Raw genomic sequence first — 22,733 nt, 5'->3', positions numbered from 1 at the left:
GGGGTTGTTGTGATCATAGGAGATGGGATCAGTGTATTAGTAAGGGAGGATCTCTGATCAAAAGAACAATGAGTAAAATCTCTTTGGGGTTAAATAAGAAACAACATGGGACAGCAGACATTTGTTGATTTATTTAGTAATAGTACTGTGGGCCTCAGTTTAAACCGGGAGATGAGAGAAACTTGCAGCATGGGCAACACAGTAATCATGATCTGTATATAGAATCGGCAAACCAACTGAGTAGTGAATCTGTGGAAAATGAGCTTTGGGGTGGTTTTCTAGAATAGCATGCTGAAGAGCTGATGAGAGATTGGGCGGTTTTGAATCTTGTATGTTGCATTGTAAAAGAGTTAATTAACAATCTTGCAGAAGAAACTTTAGGGATGAGTAACTACAGTACGATCAAATTTCATGCTATGTTTGAAAATGAGGTGGATCATTCTGAAATAAGGGAGTTGAAATGAAAAAAGGAAATTATGAAGACATGAGGCACAAATTGGCTGATGTGGATTAAAAATTTATCGCTGTATATAGGCAGTGTCTTGTCTTAAAGACCTAACTACGTCTTACTGCAGATTCAAGGTACACACTTGGATACAAATGACCTGATTGGGCACTGTCAGCATGAATTTATTAATGGAAAATCATCTTTAACAAACTTGTCAGAGCTTTTGAGGATATTACTAGCAACAATGAGAAAGGGGAGTTGATGGATGTAATATATTCAAATTTTCAGCACATTTTTGATGACATCCTCTAGGCCATAGGCTGGGGTGGTTAGCAAACTTATAGGCTGTAGACTGGGGAGGTTAGCAAAATTAAAGCTCATAGGCTAGGGAAGTTAGCAAATTTAAAGGCCATAGGCTAGGGGGCTTAGCAAAATTAAAGCCCATAGGCTAGGGAAGTTAGCAAAAATAAAGCCCATAGGCTAGGAGATAATTTAATGGCATGGATTATGGATTGGTTCACAAACAGAAACCAGAGAGGAGGAATAAATGGGTAATTATTGTGCTGGCACATTGTGACTAGTGGAGTACTATGAGGATCAGTACTTGGGCACTGACTGTTCACAATGATTATCAATTATTTGGAAGCTGGGATATCCAGGCTTGCAGATGATACAAAGTTAAGTGGAAATGTGTATTGTGAAGAAGATGTAAAATCTTTTCAGCAGGATTTAGACAGGTCTAGTGATTGGGCAAGGGCCTGGCAGATGGAATATGACATGGAAAAATGTGAGGATATCCACTTTGGTAGAAAGAGCAGAGTATTTCTTAAGTGGCAAGAATTTGGAAAGTGTAGATGTTCAAAGGGTGTCCTTCTTAATGTGTTACTGAAGGCTAATATGCAGATGCAGCAAGATGTTCAGAAGGCTAAGGGAATGTTAGTCTTTTTGCAAGAGGATTTGAATACAGGAATAATCAAGTCTTGCTTGAATTGTATGGAAGCTTGGTTAGACTGCACCTAGCATACTGTGGGCAATTTTGGTCTCCTTATCTCAAAAAAAGCTATTAATGTCCCCAAGAGGATGCAAGGAGAGTTCACCAGATACATTCTGAGGAATGTGGGGCAGTCCTATGGTAAGAGATTGCCAAACTGGGCTTATGTTCTCTTGAGTTTGAAAGAGATTCTATAAGTACATGAAGTGCAAAAGAATAACTCAAAAGAGAATATAGAGTGCCTTGAAGATCAATGTGGCTGTCTATGTGTGAACCACAGGATATGGGTGATATTCTAAATGAATATGTTGAGTCAGTATTTTCTGTGGAGAAGGAAGCTCGGGAACTCAGGGAAACAGTCCACATTACAGAACAGAGTCCTCATTTCAGAAGATGGGGTGCTGGAGGTCTTAAAATGCATAAATCTGCAGAACCTGATCAGGTATTTCCCAGAACTTTGTGGTAAGCTAGGGAAGAGATTGCTGGGCCCCTTGCTGAGATACTTGTATCATTGACTCCAGCTGCTCATTGACTGGAGGTTGGCTAATGTCATGACATTATTTAGAAAAGGCTGCAAGGTAAAGCCAGGGAAGTATGGACCAGTGAGCCTTATGTCCAGTGGTGGGTAAAATTTTTTTATTCATTCATGGGCCGAGGGCGTTGCTGGCGAGGCCAACATTTATTGCCCATCCCTAATTACCCAGATTGTAATTGAGTCAACCACATTGCTGTGGGTCTGGGGTCACATGTAGGCCAGACCAGGTAAGGATGACAGTTTCCTTCCCTAAAGGACATTAGTGAACTGGAGGGGTTTTTTCCAACAATCAACAATGGATTCATGGTCATCATTAGATTCATAATTCCAGATTCTTATTGCATTCAAATTCCACTATCTGCTGTGGTGGGATTTGAACTCAGGTCCCCAAATCATTACTTATGTCTCTGCAATAGTCCAGCAATAATACCACTAGGCCATCGCCTACCTAGTTGTTGGAGGGGTTCTGAGGGGCAGGATTTACATGCATTTGGAAAGGCAAGGACTGATTAGGGATAGTCAGCATGGCTTCGTGTATGGGAAATAGTGTCTCTTGGTTGAGATTTTTAAAGAGTTGACAAAGAAGATTGAAGAAGGCAGAGCAGTAGATGTTGTCCGTATGGACTTCAGCAAGGTGTCCAACAACACATGGTTAGACTGGTTAGTAAGGTTAGATCACGTGGAATCCAGGGGAAGATAGCCTTCGGAATCAAAATTAGCTTAAAGGTATGAGACATAGAGTGGTGGTAGAGGGTTGTTTTTCAGACTGGAGGTGACCAGCGGTGTGCCTCAGGGATTGGTGCTGGGTCCACTGCTTTTTGTCATTTATATAAATGGCTTGAATGTGAATATGGAGGGAATGGTTAGTAAGTTTGCAGATGAGACCAAAATTGGAGGTGTAGCGGACAGTGCAGAAAATTATCTCAGAGTACAACAGGACCTTGATTAGATGGCCCAATGGGCTGAGGAGTGGCGGAAGGAGTTTACTTTTCAGAAATGCATTTTGGCAAAGCCAACCAGGGCAGGAATTATACAGGTAATGATAGGGCCCTGAGGAGTGTTGCTGAGCAAAGAGACCTAGGGGTGCAGGTGCATTGTTCCTTGAAAGTGGAATCGCAGGTAGACAGGGTGATGAAGAAGGCATTTAGCACGCCTGCCTTCATTGATCATGACACTGAGTGTTGGGATGTCATGTTGCAGCCGTACAGGACATTGGTGAGGGCACTTTTAGAATACTGTGTGCCATTCCGGTCACCCTTCAGCAGGAAGGAAGCTGTTAAACTTGAGAGGGTTCAGAAAAGATTTACAAGGATGTTGCCAGGATTGGAGAGTTTGACCTACAGGGAGAGGGTGAATAGCCTGGGGCTATTTTCCCTGGAGCATTGGAGGCTGAGGGGTGACCTTATAGAGGTTTTTTAAAATCATGAGGGACATGGATAGGGTAAATAGACAAGGTCTTTTTTCCCCAGGGTAGGGGAGTCCAAAAATTAGAGAGCATAGGTTTAAGGTGAGAGGGGAAAGATTTAAAAGGGATCTTAGGGGCAACTTTTTCACGCAGAGGGTGATATGTGTGTGGAATGAGCTGACAGAGGAAGTGGTGGAGGCTGGTATAATTTTAACATTTAAAAGGCACCTGGATGGTATATGAATGGGAAGTGTTTAAAAGGATATGGGCCAAATGTTGGCAAATAGGACTAGATTAAATCAAGATATCTGATCGGTGCGATGAGTTGGACCAAAGGGTGTGTTTCTGTGCTGTACAAGTTTATAACTCTATCATTAGAGATAATCTCTTTGAAACCTACAAAACATTAAAGGGACAGACAGAGTAGATGGAGATAACACAGTGTGGAGCTGAATGAACACAGCAGGCCAGGCAGCGTCAGAGGAGCAGGAAAGCTGACGTTTCAGTTCAGGACCCTTCTTCAGACCCTATTCCTGAAATGTCAGCTTTCCTGCTCCTCTGATGCTGCCCGGCCTGCTGTGTTCCTCCATCTCCACACTGTTGTTATCTCTGACTCCAGCATCGGCAGTCCATACTATCTCAGTGTAGATGGAGGGTGTCTGGGACTGGGGAAACAAAAATATGGGGGAAGCCACTTAGATCCAAGATAAGGAGACCTCTTTCATTCAAAAGTTGATGAATCTTTGGGATTTTCCTAGGGCGGTGGAGGCTCAGTCTTTGAGTGCATTTAAAGCAGACGTTGACACATTTTTGACTATCAATGGCATAAAGGATTGTGGGTAAAAGACTATTGAAGCGCTCGAACAGCCACGTTAAGTGGTGTAACGGGTTTGATGGGCTGAACGGCTTTCTTTTCCTGTATTTGAAAGACACGGGCCTTTGGGCAGCTGGAGGGAAAGGTGATGCTGAGGGCTGTCTGTTCACCCTTGCTTCTGACCTCAGTAGCGCGCTCCTCCCTTGCAAACCCACACCTGGTGCTGTCACCAACCCCTGACATGGCTCGCTCCCCAATGCTGGCCCTCCTGTTGAGGGTCATTCTGGCCACAGCCACTGCCCTCCCATTGGTGCTACTATGAAGCGAAACGTCCTGCAGCCCCGGAGGAGCTGAGGGTGGGAATGGCTTCCTTCAGGGTCTGGTTGGTGACCTCTCAGCAGCCTGTTGGCACAGGGAAGTGATGGCCTAGTGGTACTATCGCTGGACTGTTAATCCAGAGACCCAGATAATGTTCTGGGGACTTAGGTTTGAATCCCATCACGGCAGATGGTGGAATTTGAATTCAATAAAATATCTGGAATTAAGAGTCTATCCTTACCTGGTCTGGCCTACATGTGACTCCAGATTCACTGCAATGTGGTTGAGTCTTAACTGCCCTATGGGCAATAAATGCTGCCTGGTCAGCAAAGCCCTTGTCCTGTGAACGAATAAAGAAAAAAAACCAGTGACCCCTTCCCAATTTTCACCTTCCTGCCTGACTGTTCAGATAAAATGGACTTCCTTTTGAACATCATTGCGTCATTTTCTTCTGTTCTTTGCAAACTAACCAACTGGAACTCCGGTCAGAGGAGTTGCCGTGAATTAGAAGCATTCATTGCTGATGGAGCTGCTTCTTCCCTCTTTCATATTTTCACTTCCTTTCTGTTCCTTCTAAGAGGGGGTGGGGGGGTGTTAACGTTAGATTGCTTCGGGGCAGAAAAGCCCTTCAGCCCATCGTCCCTGTGCTAGCTCTTGACTCCCCTTAGCCTCTCTCTGACAGGATGCCTCTCTGGGCCCCTTCAGGTTATAGCTGATTCTGTTTGAAATTGTCATTGAATCTGCTTGCACTGACCCATCAGGCTGCGTATTTCAGCTGACAACAATAAAATGGATCGATACGGCTCCTCTGTGCCCCAGAGCTTTTGCTGGCTCTTCCACATCGATGCAAAGTTTTGCTGTTTAGAAACAAACCAATTCTCCTACTAGTTTTTATTTGGAACCCTCCTTGCTGATGCAGTGCTGCTTTGTCAGAGGGTCACGATACCCTTTTCTGTATTCTATCAGGGGGTGAGGATGTTGCTGTCCGGGCCAGCGTTTATAGCCTATCCCTAATTGCCCAGATGGATCAACCACATTGCTGTGGGTCTGGAGTCACATGTAGGCCAGATCGGGTAAGGATGGCAGTTTCCTTCCCTAAAGGACATTAGTGAACCAGATGGGTTTTTCCTGACAATCAGCAATGGATTCATAGTCCTCAACAGACTCTTTAATTCAGATTTCACCATCTGCCCTTTTGTAATTTCAAAACTATAGTTTATTCATTAAAAAAAATCTTGGTATGTTCAGAGATAGTAGGAACTGCAGATGCTGGAGAATCCGAGATAACAAGGTGTAGAGCTGGAAGAACACAGCAGGCCAAGCAGCATCGTAGGAGCAGGAAAGCACGTAGTCACAAACACAATTTGGTTGTGTACATTGGCGTGTCAAGGAGACAAACAAACTTTGGAGTTTGATTCTATCCGAACAAAACCAAAGGCATCTCTGACACCTACAAGACGATACATTTGAGGCACTGGGACGGTCTGATAACTGAATGTACCGAAGCGAACCCTAGTCCCCGGAACATTATCAGGGTCAGTTCGATAATCGTCTAGCGATAATACCACTAGACTGTTGCTGTGGAGTGCACTGTGCTGTAAAATACGCGTGGCAATAAAAACCATTCATTCATTCATTTGAGGCTGGCATGAGATGAGAGCCCGGCAGATTGCTCCTGAGAAACGTGAACCTGGCCACCTGCAGAGTGTCGGTGATCTTGCTGTAACTCAGAGACGACTTCCTTCCCTCCTCCCTGACAACTCAGTTCCTGTTTTTCTGGTTCAGCAAGCGCCGACCTGCCTCTCCACTCTGCAAGCTTCTCTCTCTGCCTCTCCTGTTGAAAGCACTGCTCCCGTCTTCTCCGGAGTGGTCTGAACGTGGGGCAAAGAAGCAGAGGGAAAGGGGAGGTGGGGTGGGTGGGGGTGAGGGCATTAAAGAGGAATTCGACCCCCAAAAGCTGGCACCATAAAGGTGAGGGGGTTTGGGCACTCCCCCACTCCCCTGGCACTGCCGGTTTGGCTGTGTGTGTCGAGGGGGCATCTGGCTTGCTGCTGAGATTGTGCCCATCTCAGCAGCCCAGGGCAATGTCGGCATCTCAGCACTCGATGGGCACCCCCTCTTGGCTCTGCCGTACGTGAGGGAGGGGCTCGCGAGTCCGGGCATCTGCCCACGGACTTTATCCCTGCCACCCCCACTGCCTGCTGATGGACGAGGATGAAGTCAACTTCAGAATATGTGGCTTGCTGGGAATCCGGAGGGACACGAGAGGAGGCGGAGGGACACACTGGTACTGCGATTTGGATCTGGTAGGTGGGCAAGGGGTATGTGCCCGAAAGGGTCCCGCTCACACCTGTTCTGTGTCTTCGGGACCCTTCGGGGGTCAGCCATTACTTGGTCAGGTCCTTCAACCCTAAGATCGAAGGACAAAATACAGTCTTACAGGGCACAGGGAGTGCCGCACTGTCGGAGGGTCAGTACTGAGGGAGTGCCGCACTGTCGGAGGGTCAGTACTGAGGGAGTGCCGCACTGTCGGAGGGTCAGTACTGAGGGAGTGCCGCACTGTCAGAGGGTCAGTACTGAGGGAGTGCTACACTGTCGGAGGGTCAGTACTGAGGGAGTGCCGCACTGTCAGAGGGTCAGTACTGAGGGAGTGCCCACTGTCGGAGGGTCAGTACTGAGGGAGTGCCGCACTGTCGGAGGGGCAGTACTGAGGGAGTGCCACACTGACGGAGGGTCAGTACTGAGGGAGTGCCGCACTGTCAGAGGGTCAGTACTGAGGGAGTGCCCACTGTCAGAGGGTCAGTACTGAGGGAGTGCCGCACTGTCAGAGGGTCAGTACTAAGGAAGTGCTATTTTATGAAAGAAGCAGTACTGAGGGCGTTGAGTTTAGTGTATGTCCAATCTCTTCCCTTGCACTATGCTCATAAAATGGAGAATTGTCTTATTAATAGATTGCTGTTTATGGCAATTCCCTGTGTTATTATTGGGTGCTACAGTGCAATGACAACTCCTCCGATGTAATGCATTGGCTGTGACATACATTGTGACCCTCCTAAAATTGTGAAAGGTGCTTTATAAAGTTTGTCTCTGTCACTAACACACTGTGAGATGGAGCCAACCTTGCACACGTGTGCAATAATCCCTCCTTTCTCTCCACGATCATTTACTCGGATTAAACCTCTGTGAAGTTGCTTGGGATGTTGTTGACGATTAGGATTGCGTGGACAGTTTTGTTTTTAAAGAGTTCTTTACCAGAGGCAACACTTCCTACTTTCTTGTAGGTCGAATCACCTCTGTCTTCTTGTCAGATCATCTGTGGATGTGTCGTTTATCCCTTACAGTGGTACAGTGTTGAGCTATTTAAAACAATTGCATTCTTCGAATGTACTAGAAGCAACGCTTTGAGACTCAGCCTCCAAACATTTTATGTTTGTAAAAGACTTCTTGGTTCCAAGTTGACATTGGCAGAAAGTAAAATCTGTTGTGATGTCAGGGGTGTCAGTATGAAAGTACAGATGGATTATGTTGGCCATATTTGTGCTACGAACAGACACTTTCCTTTCTAAATGCTCATGCCTTTTGGTAATTTCGTATCTTTTTTAGTGTGAGCATGAGGTCCTCAGTATTGAGGACAGGCTGGAGAAGCTGCAGAGAAGGTTAAACAGTGATTCGATCGAGATGGTGAGAACCGTGCATGAGTTTTGACAAGTAACGAGAACGCTCAGAATCACAGGATTATTAACTGTGCTGAAGGAGGCTATCTGGTCCACCATATTTGTGAAAAAGTTCGAGTTGCCGTTGTCCCATTCGGTCATTAGAAAGAGACATTGTTTAACCTGAGGGTCACCACGCCTCAGGTGAGTGGAGAGGTTGAGACAAAGAGCCTTTCATGGGGCATTGAGTTTAAAATTTGGCAGGTCATGTTGTAGCTTTATCGAACCTTAGTTAGGCTGCATTTGGAATATTGTGTTCAAATCTGGTTGCCACGCTACCAGAAGGATGTCGTGGCTTTGGAGAGGGTACAGAAAAGATTTACCAGGATTGTTGCCTGGTATTGGAGGGCATTAGCTACGGGGAGAGGTTGGAGAAACTTGGATTGTTCTCACTGGAAAGGCGGAGGTTGAGAGGGGATCTGAGAGAGGTGTATTGGAGAAATTAAGTTATAACTTATTGCTTCTTATTAATTGGGTTTATATTAGTGGGACTTGTCTTTATTTAAACAGCTTTCCAGTAGAATTTAGACCAGTTAGGGAGTAGTTAGTAGTCTGAGGGAGAATTGTTGGTTTGGTTAATTTGTTCATTGTTGGGTTAAATAAATAAATTGTTTCTTGTTGCACGTAAAGTGGAGATCAGTGATTTTCTTTCTTTTAACGACTTTTTCAATAGATTATGAGGGGAAAAATGAGCTTCTCTGGGTGGTTCAGCAGGAATTATTGGAGAGGAATTATTGGAGAGCAACCTCTACTCTTGTCATAACTGATTGGGGCTTGTGTTTTAGTTTATTTATCAAAGGGGTTTAGCCAGTCTCCATTGCAACATCGGGGAGTTCAAAACTAGAGGCTACAGGTTCAAGGTGACAGAAAAGATTTAAGAGGGACCTGAGGTGCAACTTTTTCAGAATGTTGGGCATGTATGGAACAAACTGTAGGAGGAAGTGGCAGAGGCGGGTATAATTACAACACTTAAAAGACATTTTGACAGGTACATGGATAGGAAAGATTTAGAGAGATATGGGCCACATGCAGGCAAATGGAGCTACTTCAGTTTAGGATACCTTGTTGGCATGGACGTGTTGGACCGAAGGGTCTGTTTCCATGCTGTATGACTCTAATACAAGATTATGAAGGGCATGGACAGACAGGACAGTCAGAAGCTTTTTCCCAGGGTGGAAGAGTCAGTTACCAGGGGCCATGTGTTTAAGGTGTGAGGGGCAAGGTTTAAAGGTGGTGTATGAGGCAAGTTTTTTTACACAGAGGGTGGTGGGTGCCTGGAAATTGCTGCCAGGGGAGGTAGTAGAAGCAGATACGACAGTGACTTTTAAGGGGCATCTTGACAAATACATGAATAGGATGGGAATAGAGGGATACAGTCCCCAGAAGGGCAGGGAGTTTTAGTTGTGACGGGCAGCAGGTCAGTGCAGGCTTGGAGGGCCGAAGGGCCTGTTCCTGTACTGTAATCTTCTTCGTTCTTTGCTCTTTGAAAGTGCAGAAATTGAACCCATGCTGTGGGCGTCACTCTGCATCGCAAACCAGCCGTCCAGCGATTGAGTCTGTCCCAGCTCTCTCAGCATGTTGACTTCGCCTCAGTCCCCTGCTGTATTCCCGAGAGCCCTCCATATTGTTTCCATTTCAATAATCATTAAATAAAGCAGTATTGAATACCTCAATTGGACCTGCCAGACAGCATCTTCCAGAACCCTGACAGCTCGCTGCGAGAAAGAAAAGATTTTTTCTCCCATCACATTTGCTTCGTCTGCTTTAAAACTGTGCTGTTTGGATCTCCATCATTTTACTAATAGGAACATAGTATTCCCCAATCTACTCTGTCCAAAACCCCCATGATTTTGAAAATATCTGTGGAAACCCCCGTTGGCCTTCTCTCCTAGGTAAACAGCCCCAACTTCTCCAAAAATAAAAATGCCTGCTGGTTGAAGTGTTTCATGTGTGGAACCATTTCTATAGACCTTTGGTTAGGCCACAGCTGGAGTACAGTGGGCAGTTTTGGTTCCCACGCTATAGAAAGGATGTGACTGCATGCAGAGGACATTCACCACGATGTGGCCTGGAATAGAGCATTTCAGCAACGAAGACAAGATGGATAAGCTCGGGTTGTTTTCTTTAGAGCAGAGAGGGTTGGGGTGAGCCTGACTGAGATGCATAAGATTATAAGGGACATGGAGACAGTGAATAGATAGCAGCACTTCCCTTTAGTTGAAGAGGGGGCATATTTGTAATGTGAACGGCAGGAGCGATTTGAACAAACTTTCTTTTTAACCCAGAAGGTGGTGGGGCTCTGGAATGAACTGCCTGGGAGCGTGGTTGAGGCAGGAAATCTCATACCCTGTGAAAAAGGGATGAGCACTTGAAACGTCATAACAGTCAGGACTATGGGCCAAGTCCTGGAAAGTGTAGACAGGTTAGAGTAGAGTCAATGGGCCAGAGGGCCTGTTATGTGCTGTATGACCTCTCCTGCACACTCCCCAAAACATTGACATCACAAGGACAATACACAATACTCCAGCGGAGGTCTAATGTATCTAGTTCGTCATATCCTCCCTGCCCTTGTAGTCCACACCCTAGTCTGGTATCCTTTGTTAACAGCTCTCTCTGCCTGACATGCCACCTTTAATAACCTATGCACAGATACATCCAAGTCTCTCTATTCTTGCACACCATTTCAAATCGTACCTTTTATTTTGTACTGTCTGTCTGTATTCTTTGTACCTTACACTTCTGCTGATTGAACTTCATTTGCCACATACCTGCCCGCTCCGCTAACACAGCAATGTCTCTTCAAGTTCTGCAGTGACTTCCTCTCAGATTACAATTCTCCCAGGTTTTGCATCATCCCGCTCTTTGAAATTGTCTCGTGCACACGTCAACATCTCAATCATTATACAGTATGTAGATATCAGCAAGGATCCTGAGCCATGGGGAACACCACTATAAAACTTCCACCAGGCCAAAAAGCTCCCATTGACTGTTACTGTTTGTTTCCTATCCCTCAGGTAACTTTGTATCCATGTTGCTGCTGACTGTTTTCCACCATGAGTTTTAACTTAAATCTGAAATAAAAAAATAAGCTGGTGACAATCTAACCATTGTTCTGAAAACCCATCTGGTTCACTAATGTCCTTTAAGGAGGGAAATCTGCCATTCTTACCTGGTCTGGCCTACATGTGACTCTAGACCCACAGCAATGGGATTGGCTCTCAACCATCAATAAATTCTGGCCTCACTCATGATACCCCACTTCCCACGGATGAATTTTTTTTATATGAAAAAGGCTTGGATGAGTTAATTTGGCATTATTTTCCTGAACAGGTCCATGCCAACGCTTCCAAATCAATCCATTTTTTTTCCATATGAATACTAATTCTTTCCTGAAAGATTGATTGTTTCTCTGGGTTTCACCACTGGCAGAGTTAACCTGTTTCGGGCGGCAGTGGGGTTGGTAATTGGAGGGCACAGAGTTAAGGTGGTTGGCAAAATATTCAGAGGGAAGGTGAGGCTCATTTGCCTTTGCCACTGTGTGTTATGATTGGCAGCGGACTTCCTGATATTCCATTTTGTTGAAACAAACAAGGGCAGGACTTACAGAATTAAAAGTAGGGCCTTGGGTCACGTTCTAGAACAGAGAGACCGAGCGGTTCAGGTACATAATTCTTTGAGACTTGCGTCACATGTAGACAGGTTTGTTAAGAAAGTGAATGGGTGGTATAGCCGACAGTGCAAAAGGTTGACTAAGGTCACAAAGGGATCTTGGTCAATTGGGTCAATGGGCTGAGGAGTGGCAGATGGAGTTTGATTTGGATAAATGTGATGTATTGCATCTTGGTAAAATGAATAATGGTAGGACTTCTACAGTTAATGGGTGAGTCGAACAGAAAGCCCTAGGGGTTCGGGTACATAATTGTTTGAAATATGCGTCACAGGTAGACAGGGTGGTTAAGAAGGCATTTAGCACACTTGCTTTCATTGCTCAGACCTTTGAGTATAGGAGTTGGGACATCATACTGATGTTGTACAGGACGTTGTTGAGGCCTGTTCTGGAGTACTGTATGCAGTTATGGTCGCCCTGATATGGGAAGTATATTATTAAGCTGGATCGAGTTCTGAAAAGAGTTACCAGGATGTTGCCTGGAATAGAGGGTTTGAATTATAAGGAGAGGCTGGATAAGCTGGGATGTTTTTCGCTGGAGCGTAGGAGGTTGAGGGGTGACCTTTTGGAGGTTTATAAAATTGTGAGGGGTATGGATAAGGTGAATGGCAGGTGTCTTTTCCCTTGGGTTGGGGATTTCGAGACAAGGGGTTATATTTTTAAGGTGAGAGGAGAAAGATTTAAAAAGTACATGAGGGGTGATTTTTTATTTAATGCAGAGACTGGTTCGTGTGTGGAATGAACTTCCTGAGGAAGTGGTGGATGTGGGTACAGTTACAAAGTTTAAAGGACATTTGGATAAGTACATGAACAGGAAAGGTTTGGAGGGATATGGACCAGGAGCAGGCAGGTGGGACTAGTTTAGTTTGGGATTATGGTCGGCATGGACTGGTCGGACTGAAGGGTCTGTTTCCGTGCTGTATGACTCTAAGGCATAAATTATAGAAAATGAATTGCAGTAGATCAGCGAGGTCCATTCAACCATGCCTTCTGAATCTTTGACGTCTGCCACCTCAGAAGGCAAGGGCAGCAGATACATGGGGGATCACCGCAATCTGAAAGTCCCCCTCCCAAGCCCTCAACCCTCCTGACATGCAAATATATCCTTGTTCCTTCACTTGTACTGGGTCAAAACCCTGCAGCTCTCCCCTTCACAGATCTGTGGGTCACCCTACACCCTAAGGACTGCGGTGGTTGAAGAGGTTAGCTCATTGTGACCTTCTCGAGAATAATTAGAGTTCGGCAACAAATTGTTTCCTACAGGCCAGCACTTCCTGTCAATGATTCTTTTATTAAATCAAGGAAGTGGTGGAGGCTGGTACAATAACGTTTAAAAGGCATGTGAATGGGTATGTGAACAGGAAGGGTTTAGAGGGATAAGGGCCAAATGCTAGCAAATGGGACTAGATTAATTTAGGATATCTGGTAGGCATGGACGGGTTGGACTGAAGGGCCTGTTTCCCTGCTGTAAAACTCTGTGACTCTTAAAGGGAAATCGCAGGCAGCAGAGTGAGATTCATTGAATGACACTTTGAAAGAGCCAGTAAGGGACATGACAGGCTGAATGGCCTGCCTCAGTGCTCTAAGGCTCTGCAGCAGGGCGTCTGAGTGCGGAATTCACAATTTGGCCAACAGTTAGGTTTATCCCAGGCGCGGACCTTAAAATGCCCGCGGGTGATTCGCTCACAATCCTGGGCCTTTCAGACTTGTTCCGTGAGCTTTGGTGCGTCCAATCTGTGTGAATCAGTCACTGTTGGAAGGCTGGACCCCTTCAATGGCAATGGGGGAGAGCTTTCCATCCTTCAGTTATACCCTACCTCTGCTGGATCGGGTCCCGGGACAGCCTGGTTCTTGGGCCCTGCAGCCGATAGCTGGGGGGAATGGGTCGGGGGGGGTGGATGCAGCTGGAATACCTCCTTCCTGCATTGACACTGTCAAGGCCCTATAAGAATCTTGTATACTTCAATGCGTGATGGAACCCTAGAGAATAGAGGCCTGGTAGTAACAGCATCTACACAAGGATTCACTGGGGGTGAGAGGCGGGAAGGCTGGAACATGAATAGGAAGGAATTAGAGGGATACGGGCCAAATGCTGGCAAATGGGACTAGACTGATTTAGGATATCAGGTCGGCATGGACGTGTTGGACCGAAGGGTCTATTTCCGTGCTTTACAACTCTTTGACTCTGTGGAGTTGGGGATTATCATATCAACCATGATCTCATTGAATAGAATGTCAGGTGAATAGTTGGTATGTGGACAGTGAAGAAGGCTATCTAAGACGACAAGAGGATCTTGATCAATTGGGCCAAAGGGCTGAGGAGTGGCAGATGGAGTTTGATTTGGATAAATATGACACATTGCATTTTGGTAAAACAAATAAGGGCAGGACTTCTACAGTTATTGGTAGGACCCTGGATATTGTTGTCGAACAGGGAGACCTAGGGGTTTCGGTACATAGTTCTTTAAAAGTGGCATCACAGGTAGACAGGGTACTAAAGAAGACGTTTGGCAGGCTTGCCTTCATTGCTCAGACCACTGAGTACAGGATTTGGGATGTCATGTTGTACAGGACATTGGTGAGGCCACTTTTGCAGTACTGTGTCCAGTTCTGGTCACCCTGGTATGGGGACGATATTATCAAATTGGAAAGGGTATAGAATAGATTTACAAGGGCGTTACCAGGACGAGAGGATTTGAGTTATAAGGGAGAGGGCCCAATAGGCTAGGACTTAATTTCACTGGAGAGTAGACGCTTGAGCGGTGACCCTATAGAGGTTTATAAAATCACGAGGGGTATAGATAAGGTGAATAGCAAAGGTCTTTTCCCTAGGACGGGGGACTTCAAAACTAGGAGGGCATATTTTTATGGTGAAAGGAGAAAGATTTAAAAGGGATCTGAAGGGCTAACATTTTCCACACAGAGTGGGGTTTGTGTGGAATGAACTGCCAGAGGAAGTGGTGGATGCAGGTATAGTCACAACGTTTAAAAGACATTTGGACAGGTACGTGTAGGAAAGGTTTGGAGGGATATGGACCAAACGCAGGCGAATGGGACTAGTTTAGTTTGGGATGATGTTCGGCATGGAAGAGTTGGACGGAAGGGTCTGTTTCTATGCTGTATGAGTTGGTGATTCTATGAATTTCAATCAGCACCTCCCCGAGCCTGGTACTTGAAGATGCCCAGCCGGAGAAGACCCAGTTGTAGAACTAAGGAAACTTTGAGCACAGAAGCCACCTAGTCTGTCATGGCTGGGCCTGCTAATTTGGGAAGAGCAAATACAAGGAGTTCTTGGATGAACTCGGCAGATCTGACAGCGTCAGTGGAGAAACAGTTAACATTGAGTCTGGTAATGACTTCTCCTCTGAAGATGTCATACTGGACTCAAAATATTAACTCTGTTTCTCTCTTCACAGGTGCTGCCAGACCTGCTGAGTTTCTCCAGCACTTTTTGTTTTTGTTTCAGATTTGGGGGCTCAGGGGCTCTTTAAAATGCCATGGACAGGTGCAGAAAATACTCAGGAAGGTTATCGCAATGCTGGCCTTCCTACCTAAAAGGACTGGAGTATAGGGATTCAGACATTGTAACGGTGCAGTTATTACAAAACCCCATAAAAGATAAAAACCGAAAGGACTGCGATTGCTGTAAATCAGGAACAAAAACAGAAGTTGCTTGGAAAGCTCAGCAGGTCTGGCAGCATCTGTGAAGGTAAGAAAAAACAGAGTTAACGTTTCGGGTCCGGTGACCCTTCCTCAGAACTTGAGGTACAGTGGCGCTACCCAGAAGGACAGAAGTTCTGAGGGAGGGTCACCGGACCCGAAACGTTAACTCTGGGTTTTTTTTAACTTTCACAGATGCTGCCAGACCTGCTGAGCTTTTCCAGCAACTTCTGTTTTTGTTCCTGATTAGACCCCACTTGGAGCAGATCAGGGCACCACACCTTAGGAAGGATGCTTTGGCCCTGGAGGGAGCTCAACGCAGATTTCCAAGGATGATATCTAGACTTCAGGGGTTATGTTTTTCAGGAGAGATTAGACAAATTATATAAATTATTTGACAAATTTAGAAGGTTAAGGGGTTAGAAGGTTAGAAGGTCTTCAGAACATTAACAGGGAAAGCCAGGGTAGCTAAAGATAAACTATTTCCACTCTTTGAAGATACTAGAACAGGAAGCATAGTCTGAGAATTAGGGCCAGACCATTCAGGAGAGATGTTAGAAAGGTCTTCTACACACAAAGAGAAGTGGAGTTTTGGAACTCTCTTCCACAAACGGCCGTCAATGCTAATTCACTTTTTAAATTTAAATCTGAGACAGACAAATTTTTTATTAAGCAAGGCACATGGGCCCGAGGCAAGCATGTGGAGTTAGGCCGCAGATCAGCCATGATCTAACTGAATGGCGAAGCTGGCTCAAGGGGCTGAATGGCCCGCTCCTGTTCCGAAGCTCATATCTTCAGCGTCTGCGGCATTTTGCTTTAGTTTGGGAGGGTGGTCGTGCCTAAACGTTCCAGCAGCCCCAGAGTTTCTCATCCCCGGGAGCCTGTACAGCTCCCGTTTAAAACAACGGACAACATGAAACAGTCAGAGACCACTGCGCTCCTAAACGCATCGTCAGAATGTGACACAAGGTGTTGTGGTGGAAGCCCCTTCCTTTCCACTTCTCTGAGACAACAATATTTCTGAACTCGGAGTCAGGACAGTCTGTCAAAGAGAGGTCTACTGCAGAAATGGCAGGGTTGGGATTGGGCTAGTTTAAGGGAGCAGGGACGTATTGTCCTCAGTGAATTCTTAGCTATTTTTAACCAACCTGTTCAGACTTGTTACGATACACCTACGGAGCAGGTAGGAGTTGAACCCAAGCCTCCCGGACTATGGGGAGCGACACTGCACCTCAATAGCCCTTCAATGGATTCCTGCTATCTTCTCCGTGAGGCCCATCTCTCGACTGCAAACCTTTCTCCAACTCAGAAAGTACCCACTGGTCATTTCCTCTCAATCAGCCAGCTTTGTAATCATGTTGCTACTGACTCTATCACTCCATGAGCTATAACTGCCCTCATGGGTTTGTTATCTGACATTGTATCCAGCACCTTTTGGAAACCCACGCACTCCACATCAATAATGTCACCATCACCCCTCTCTATTACTACTTCTAAAGGGATGGCAGTTTTTTTATTCACATGTAGAATGTGGGCGTCGCTGGCTAGGCCAGCATTTATTGCTCATCCCTAATTACCCAGATAGTAATTGCTGTGGGTCTGGAATCACATGTAGGCCAGACCAGGTAAGGATGGCAGTTTCCTTCCCTTGGAGGACATTAGTGAACCACTTGGGTTTTTCCGAACAGTCGATAATGGTTTCATGGTCATCACTAGGCTCCCAATCCCAGATATTTGTTGAATTCAAAATCCACCATCTGCCATGGTGGAATTCGAACCCAGGTCCCCAGAATATTACCAGTTCCCTGGATTAACAGTCCAGCGATAAAACCACAAGGCCCTCACCTCCCCCAGTGCTGTTGTGCTAATGTCATGGAGCTAGTAGTCTAGAACCCCGCCCTCATGTTTTGGGGCCATGGGCTCAAATCCCACCACGGCAAATAGTGAAATTTGAATTCAACAAAAATCTGTAATAAAAAAAAATGTTAGTCCAATTCCGACTGTTGTAACCATTGTTGCAAAAACCCATCTGGTTCACTGATGTCCTTAAAGGAAGGAAATCTGCCATCCTTCCCTGGTCTGGCCTACATGTGACTCCAGACCCACAGCAATGAGTGTTTGAGTTACAGCAGGGCTTCCAAGATAGAATTGACTGGAGACATCAGAGAGCCTGTCAAGGACAGTATGGTGGCTCAGTGGTCAGCACTGCTGCCTCACAGCTCCACAAATTCGGGTTTGGTTCCATCCTCGGGCGACTGTCTGTATGGAGTTTGCACATTCTCCCCGTGTCTGCGTGGGTTTCTTCCGGGTGCTCCGGTTTCCCCCCACAGCCCAAAGAGGTGCAGGTTCGGCAGATTGGCCATGCTAAATTGTCTCATAATGTCCAGGGGTGTGCAGGCTGGGTGGGTTAGCCATGGAAAATGCAGGGTTACAGGGATAGAGTAGGAGGGGTGAGTTGGGTGGGATTGTCTTCGGAAGGTCAGTGTGGGCTTGATGGGCCGAATGGCCTGCTTCCACACTGTAGGGATTCTATGACTCCTGGTCTGCCTCCACCTGTTTCCTTCCCCCGAGGGCCCATTTAGATCTTGCTGATATGGGAGGCCAAGTCTGTCTTTGTATGACTTATAGAGCAGAAAACCAACATTGGAAACGGCGTGAGAGAGAGCCTGGATGAACCAAACCTTAACCCTGAATCCTATTTAGCCCTAGAGACTCTAACTTGTCTATCATACGGGTTAATACATGCGATAACATGACAGAGAGCATGACCCCAGTAACCTCATGCCTGCCGATCTCACAGACTGCAATTTTGTGGGAAGACAGGCCGACAGATGAGTATTTTCAAATCAACCCTGCGCAGAGATGTTACAACACACCTCTGGAGCAGGTCGGACTTGAAACCAGGCCTCCTGGCTCAGAGGTAGAGGTACTACCGCCCTACAATCCCTTAAAGGTAAGCAATTGGAAGCCTAAGCAACAATGGAAGCTCTGGGCACTGCAGTGACGTTACCTTAACCTGGTGGTGAAGCAGTGACAGAGAAGAGCTCTCTGCCCTCCTTGTTCTCAGTCCATATCAGCGGAGAAACGAACTGGGAGTTTGGGTGATTGTACTCATGAGCTCAAACGCTGTCCCAGCAGAAAGCAAACGAATTCACACTTGCCTCACTATTGGCACTGTGTAAGCATCATACAGTCATACAGCACAGAAATATACCCTTCCATCCAACTCGTCCATGCTGACCAGATATCCACTAGCCCCGTTTGCCAGCATTTGACCCATATCCCTTTAAACCCTCCCTATTCATATACCCATCCAAATGCCTTTTAAATGTTGTAATTGTAGCAGTTTCCACCACTTCCTCTGGCAGCTGATTCCATACACGCACCACCCTCTGCGTGGAAAAGTTGCCCATTAGGTCCCTTTTAAATCTTTCCCCTCACTTTAAACCTATTCCCTCCAGTTTTGGACTCCCCCACCCTGGAGAAAAGACCTTGACTAGTCACTTTATCCATGCTCCTCATGATTTTATAAACCTCTATAAGGTCACCCCTCAGCCTCCGATGCTCCAGGGAGAATAGCCCCAGCCTATTCTGCCTCTCCCTATAGCTCAAACCACTGACAAACATCTGTTTCTGCAAATATTTACATAGCGAGCACTAGTTAAACCAGACATGATTGGCTGAGATAGTCCTCTTGATAAATGAAAGGCTTATAAAGGGAAATAATCTTATGATAGACCCTAAAGACTTCAAATGACAGGGCAGCGGCTATTTCCTTTGGTAGCTGGTTTCACTATGAGATTGTCCTTGGGAAGGTTAATAATGCTGACCTGGAAACGAGTCTGACTAGTTCTGCCTTGGGGAGTCTAAAACAAGAGGGTAAATGTTTAAGGTGAGAGGCTAAAGATACAAAAGGGTCCAGGGGAGCATTTTTTTTCACACACAGAGGGTGGTGAGTGTCTGGAACGTGCTGCCAGAGGTAGCGGTGGAGGCAAATACAATGTTGTCATTTAAGAAACATTTGGACAGGTACATAGATAGGATGGGTATGGAGGGATGTGGAACAAACGCAGGCAAATGGGACTAGATTAATTGTGAAAACTGGGCAGCATGGAGAAGTTGGGCCGAAGGGCCTGTTTCCATGCTGTAAGCCCCTATGACATGGCCGACATATTTCGTAACAGAAGAGCCGTAGCTTCATTTCTGAGTGTTACTGTTGTAGACAGGGATGACCACCATCTAAGGTTTCTCTCAATGTATATAATGAGGGTCTGTTCAGTTATCAGACCCTCACATTGCCTGAATGCATGCAGTGTCCTGTATGAGTAAGAAATGTATGTAGTTTTTGTAACTGAAGGGAATGTCAAATTTCTTTTTTGATATGCAAATGTTGTATAGAACTGCTTTAGTGCCTGGGAACACACATCAAGATTTTTTTTATAAATGTAATATATTTTTGCAATATAAAAAGAGATTTGAATAATGGTTCTCTGCTCTAGTTTGCATGTGGATGAGTATCCTGTGTTTCCTCATTGCTGGAGCACAGTATAGATAGTTGTTTCTGTCAATTTTTTTTTTGAAATTCACTAGTGGGATGTGGGCATCGCTGACTGGCCAGCATTTATTGCCTTTGAACTGAGTGGCTTGCTAGACCATTTCAGAGAGCAGTTGAGGGTCGACCCATTGTCTCCGCCTGCTCCTGCCCCACCGAACTTATCTCCACCTAACTCGACTCCATTTTCTCCCCCTTGGTCCAGGAACTCCCTACTTACGTCCGTGACACCACCCACGCCCTCCACCTCCTCCAGAACTTCCAATTCCCCGGTCCCCAACACCTCATCTTTACCATGGACGTCCAGTCCCTATACACCTGCATTCCCCAATCAGATGGCCTAAAGGCCCTCCGCTTCTTCCTGTCCCTCAGGCCCGACCGGTCCCTCTCCATTGACACCCTCATCCGCTTAGCCGAATTCGTCCTCACCCTCAACAACTTCTCTTTCAATTCTTCCCACTTCCTGTAGACAAAGGGGGTAGCCATTGGTACCTGCATGGGCCCAAGCTACGCCTGCCTCTTTGTAGGTTACGTGGAACAATCCCTCTTCCGTACCTACACTGGCCCTAAACCCCACCTCATCCTCCATTACATTGATGACTGTATCGACGCCGCCTCGTGCTCCCACGAGGAGCTCGAACAGTTCATCCACTTCACCAACACCTTCCACCCCAACCTTAAGTTCACCTGGACCATCTCTAATACCTCTCTCTCCTTCCTGGACCTCTCTGTCTCCATCTCTGGCAACCACCTAGAAACCAATATCCATTTCAAGCCCACCGACTCCCACAGCTACCTAGAATACTCCTCCTCCCACCCACCTTCCTGCAAGAATGCCATCCCCTATTCCCAATTCCTTCGCCTCCACCGCATCTGCTCCCAGGATGAGGCATTCCACTCCCGTACATCTCAGATGTCCTCGTTTTTCAAGGACCGCAACTTCGTCCCTTCAGTGGTCGAGAACGCCCTCGACTGTATCTCCTGCATTTCCTGCAACTCATCCCTCACACTCCCTCCCCGCAATAACAACCAAAACAGAATTCCCCCTCGTCCTCACGTACCACCCCACCAACCTCCGGATCCAACGCATCATCCTCCGACACTTCTGCCATCTGCAATCCGACCCCACCACCAAAGACATTTTTCCCTCCCCACCCTTATCTGCTTTCTGGAGGGACCACTCTCTTCATGACTCCCTTGTCCGCTCCACACTCCCCTCCAGCCCCACCACACCCGGCACTTTTCCCTGCAACCGCAGGAAGTGCTACACCTGCCCCCATACCTCCTCCCTCACCCCCATCCCAGGCCCCAAGAAGACTTTCCACATCAAGCAGATGTTCACCTGCACATCTGCTAATGTGGTATACTGCATCCGCTGTTCCCGTTGTGGCCTCCTCTACATCGGGGAAACCAAGCGGAGGCTTGGGGACCGCTTTGCAGAACACCTACGCTCGTTTCGCGCTAAACAACTGCACCTTCCAGTCGCGAACCATTTCAACTCCCCCTCCCATTCCTCAGACGACATGTCCATCCTGGGCCTCCTGCAGTGCCACAACGATGCCACCTGAAGGTTGCAGAACAGCAACTCATGTTCCGCTTGGGAACCCTGCAGCCCAGTGGTATCAATGTGGATTTCACAAGCTTCAAAATCTCCCCTCCCTCTACCGCATCCCAAAACCAGCCCAGCTCGTCCCCGCCTCCCTAACCTGTCCTTCCTTCCACCTATCCCCTTCTCCCACCTCAAGCCCCACCCCCATTTCCTACCTACTAACCTCATCCCGCCCCCTTGACTTGTCCGTCCTCCCTGGACTGACCTATCTCCTCCCTACCTCCCCACCTACACTCACCTTTACTGGCTCCATCCCCGCCTCTTTGACCTGTCCGTCTCCTCTCCACCTATCTTCTCCTCTATCCATCCTCTATCCGCCTCCCCCTCTCTCCCTATTTATTTCAGAACCCCCTTCCCCTCCCCCATTTCTGAAGAAGGGTCTAGGCCCGAAACGTCAGCCTTCCTGCTCCTATGATGCTGCTTGGCCTGCTGTGTTCATCCAGCTCCACACCGTGTTATCTCACATTGCTGTGGGTCTGGAGTGACATGTAGGCCAGTCCAGGTTAGGATGGCAGTGTCCTTTCCTGAAGGACATTAGTGAACCAGATGGGTTTTTCCCCGACAAACGATAATAGATTCTTAATTCCAGATCATTATTGAATTCAAATTCCACCATGATGGGATTTGAACCGGGGTCTCCAGAACATTAGCTGAGTTTCTGGATTAATAGTCGAGCATTAATACCACTAAACCATTGCCTCCCCTCATATTCCCACCGCCCCCAACCATTGCCATACTCCCTCCTTCCCGGCTAACCTCTTCTCTCCTTGTTCCGTCAATCGGAATTCTGGATGACTATTCTCTGCGGTTTGAAAGAGTTATAATTTGAGCGGCAGTTTCCACAACCTTTGACCCAGTTTAACTCCGGGCTGGGCTGTTATCGCAGGCCAAACACACTGCCTGGGGTGTGGTTTGGATCACAGCATCAGTGCTGCACAGAGATAGTAGGAACTGCAGATGCTGGAGAATCCGAGACAACAAGGTGCAGGGCTGGATGAACACAGCAGGCCAAGCAGCATCA

At 46.6% G+C, this 22,733-nt stretch overlaps 1 protein-coding gene across 5 annotated transcripts in view; it reads left to right on the top strand.

Moving 5' to 3' along the window:
• The window catches only part of LOC109919061 (ral guanine nucleotide dissociation stimulator-like), a 166,219-nt gene that overhangs the window by 56,146 nt on the left and 87,340 nt on the right, over positions 1–22,733 (top strand). The window contains exon 1 of one of the 5 annotated variants that reach the window (XM_048616537.1): positions 6,559–6,817. The exons of the other annotated variants lie outside the window; for them this stretch is intronic. Within the exon in view, the coding sequence (XP_048472494.1) occupies positions 6,716–6,817 (102 nt within the window). The 5' untranslated portion in view covers positions 6,559–6,715. Of the gene's footprint in view, positions 1–6,558; positions 6,818–22,733 lie in introns of those variants that run through there. 5 annotated transcript variants of the gene reach the window in all.

Source organism: Rhincodon typus, chromosome 35 (genome assembly GCF_021869965.1).
Source record: "Rhincodon typus isolate 14 chromosome 35, sRhiTyp1.1, whole genome shotgun sequence".
NCBI lineage: Eukaryota > Metazoa > Chordata > Chondrichthyes > Orectolobiformes > Rhincodontidae > Rhincodon > Rhincodon typus.
This window is presented reverse-complemented; position numbering and strand designations above follow the sequence as displayed.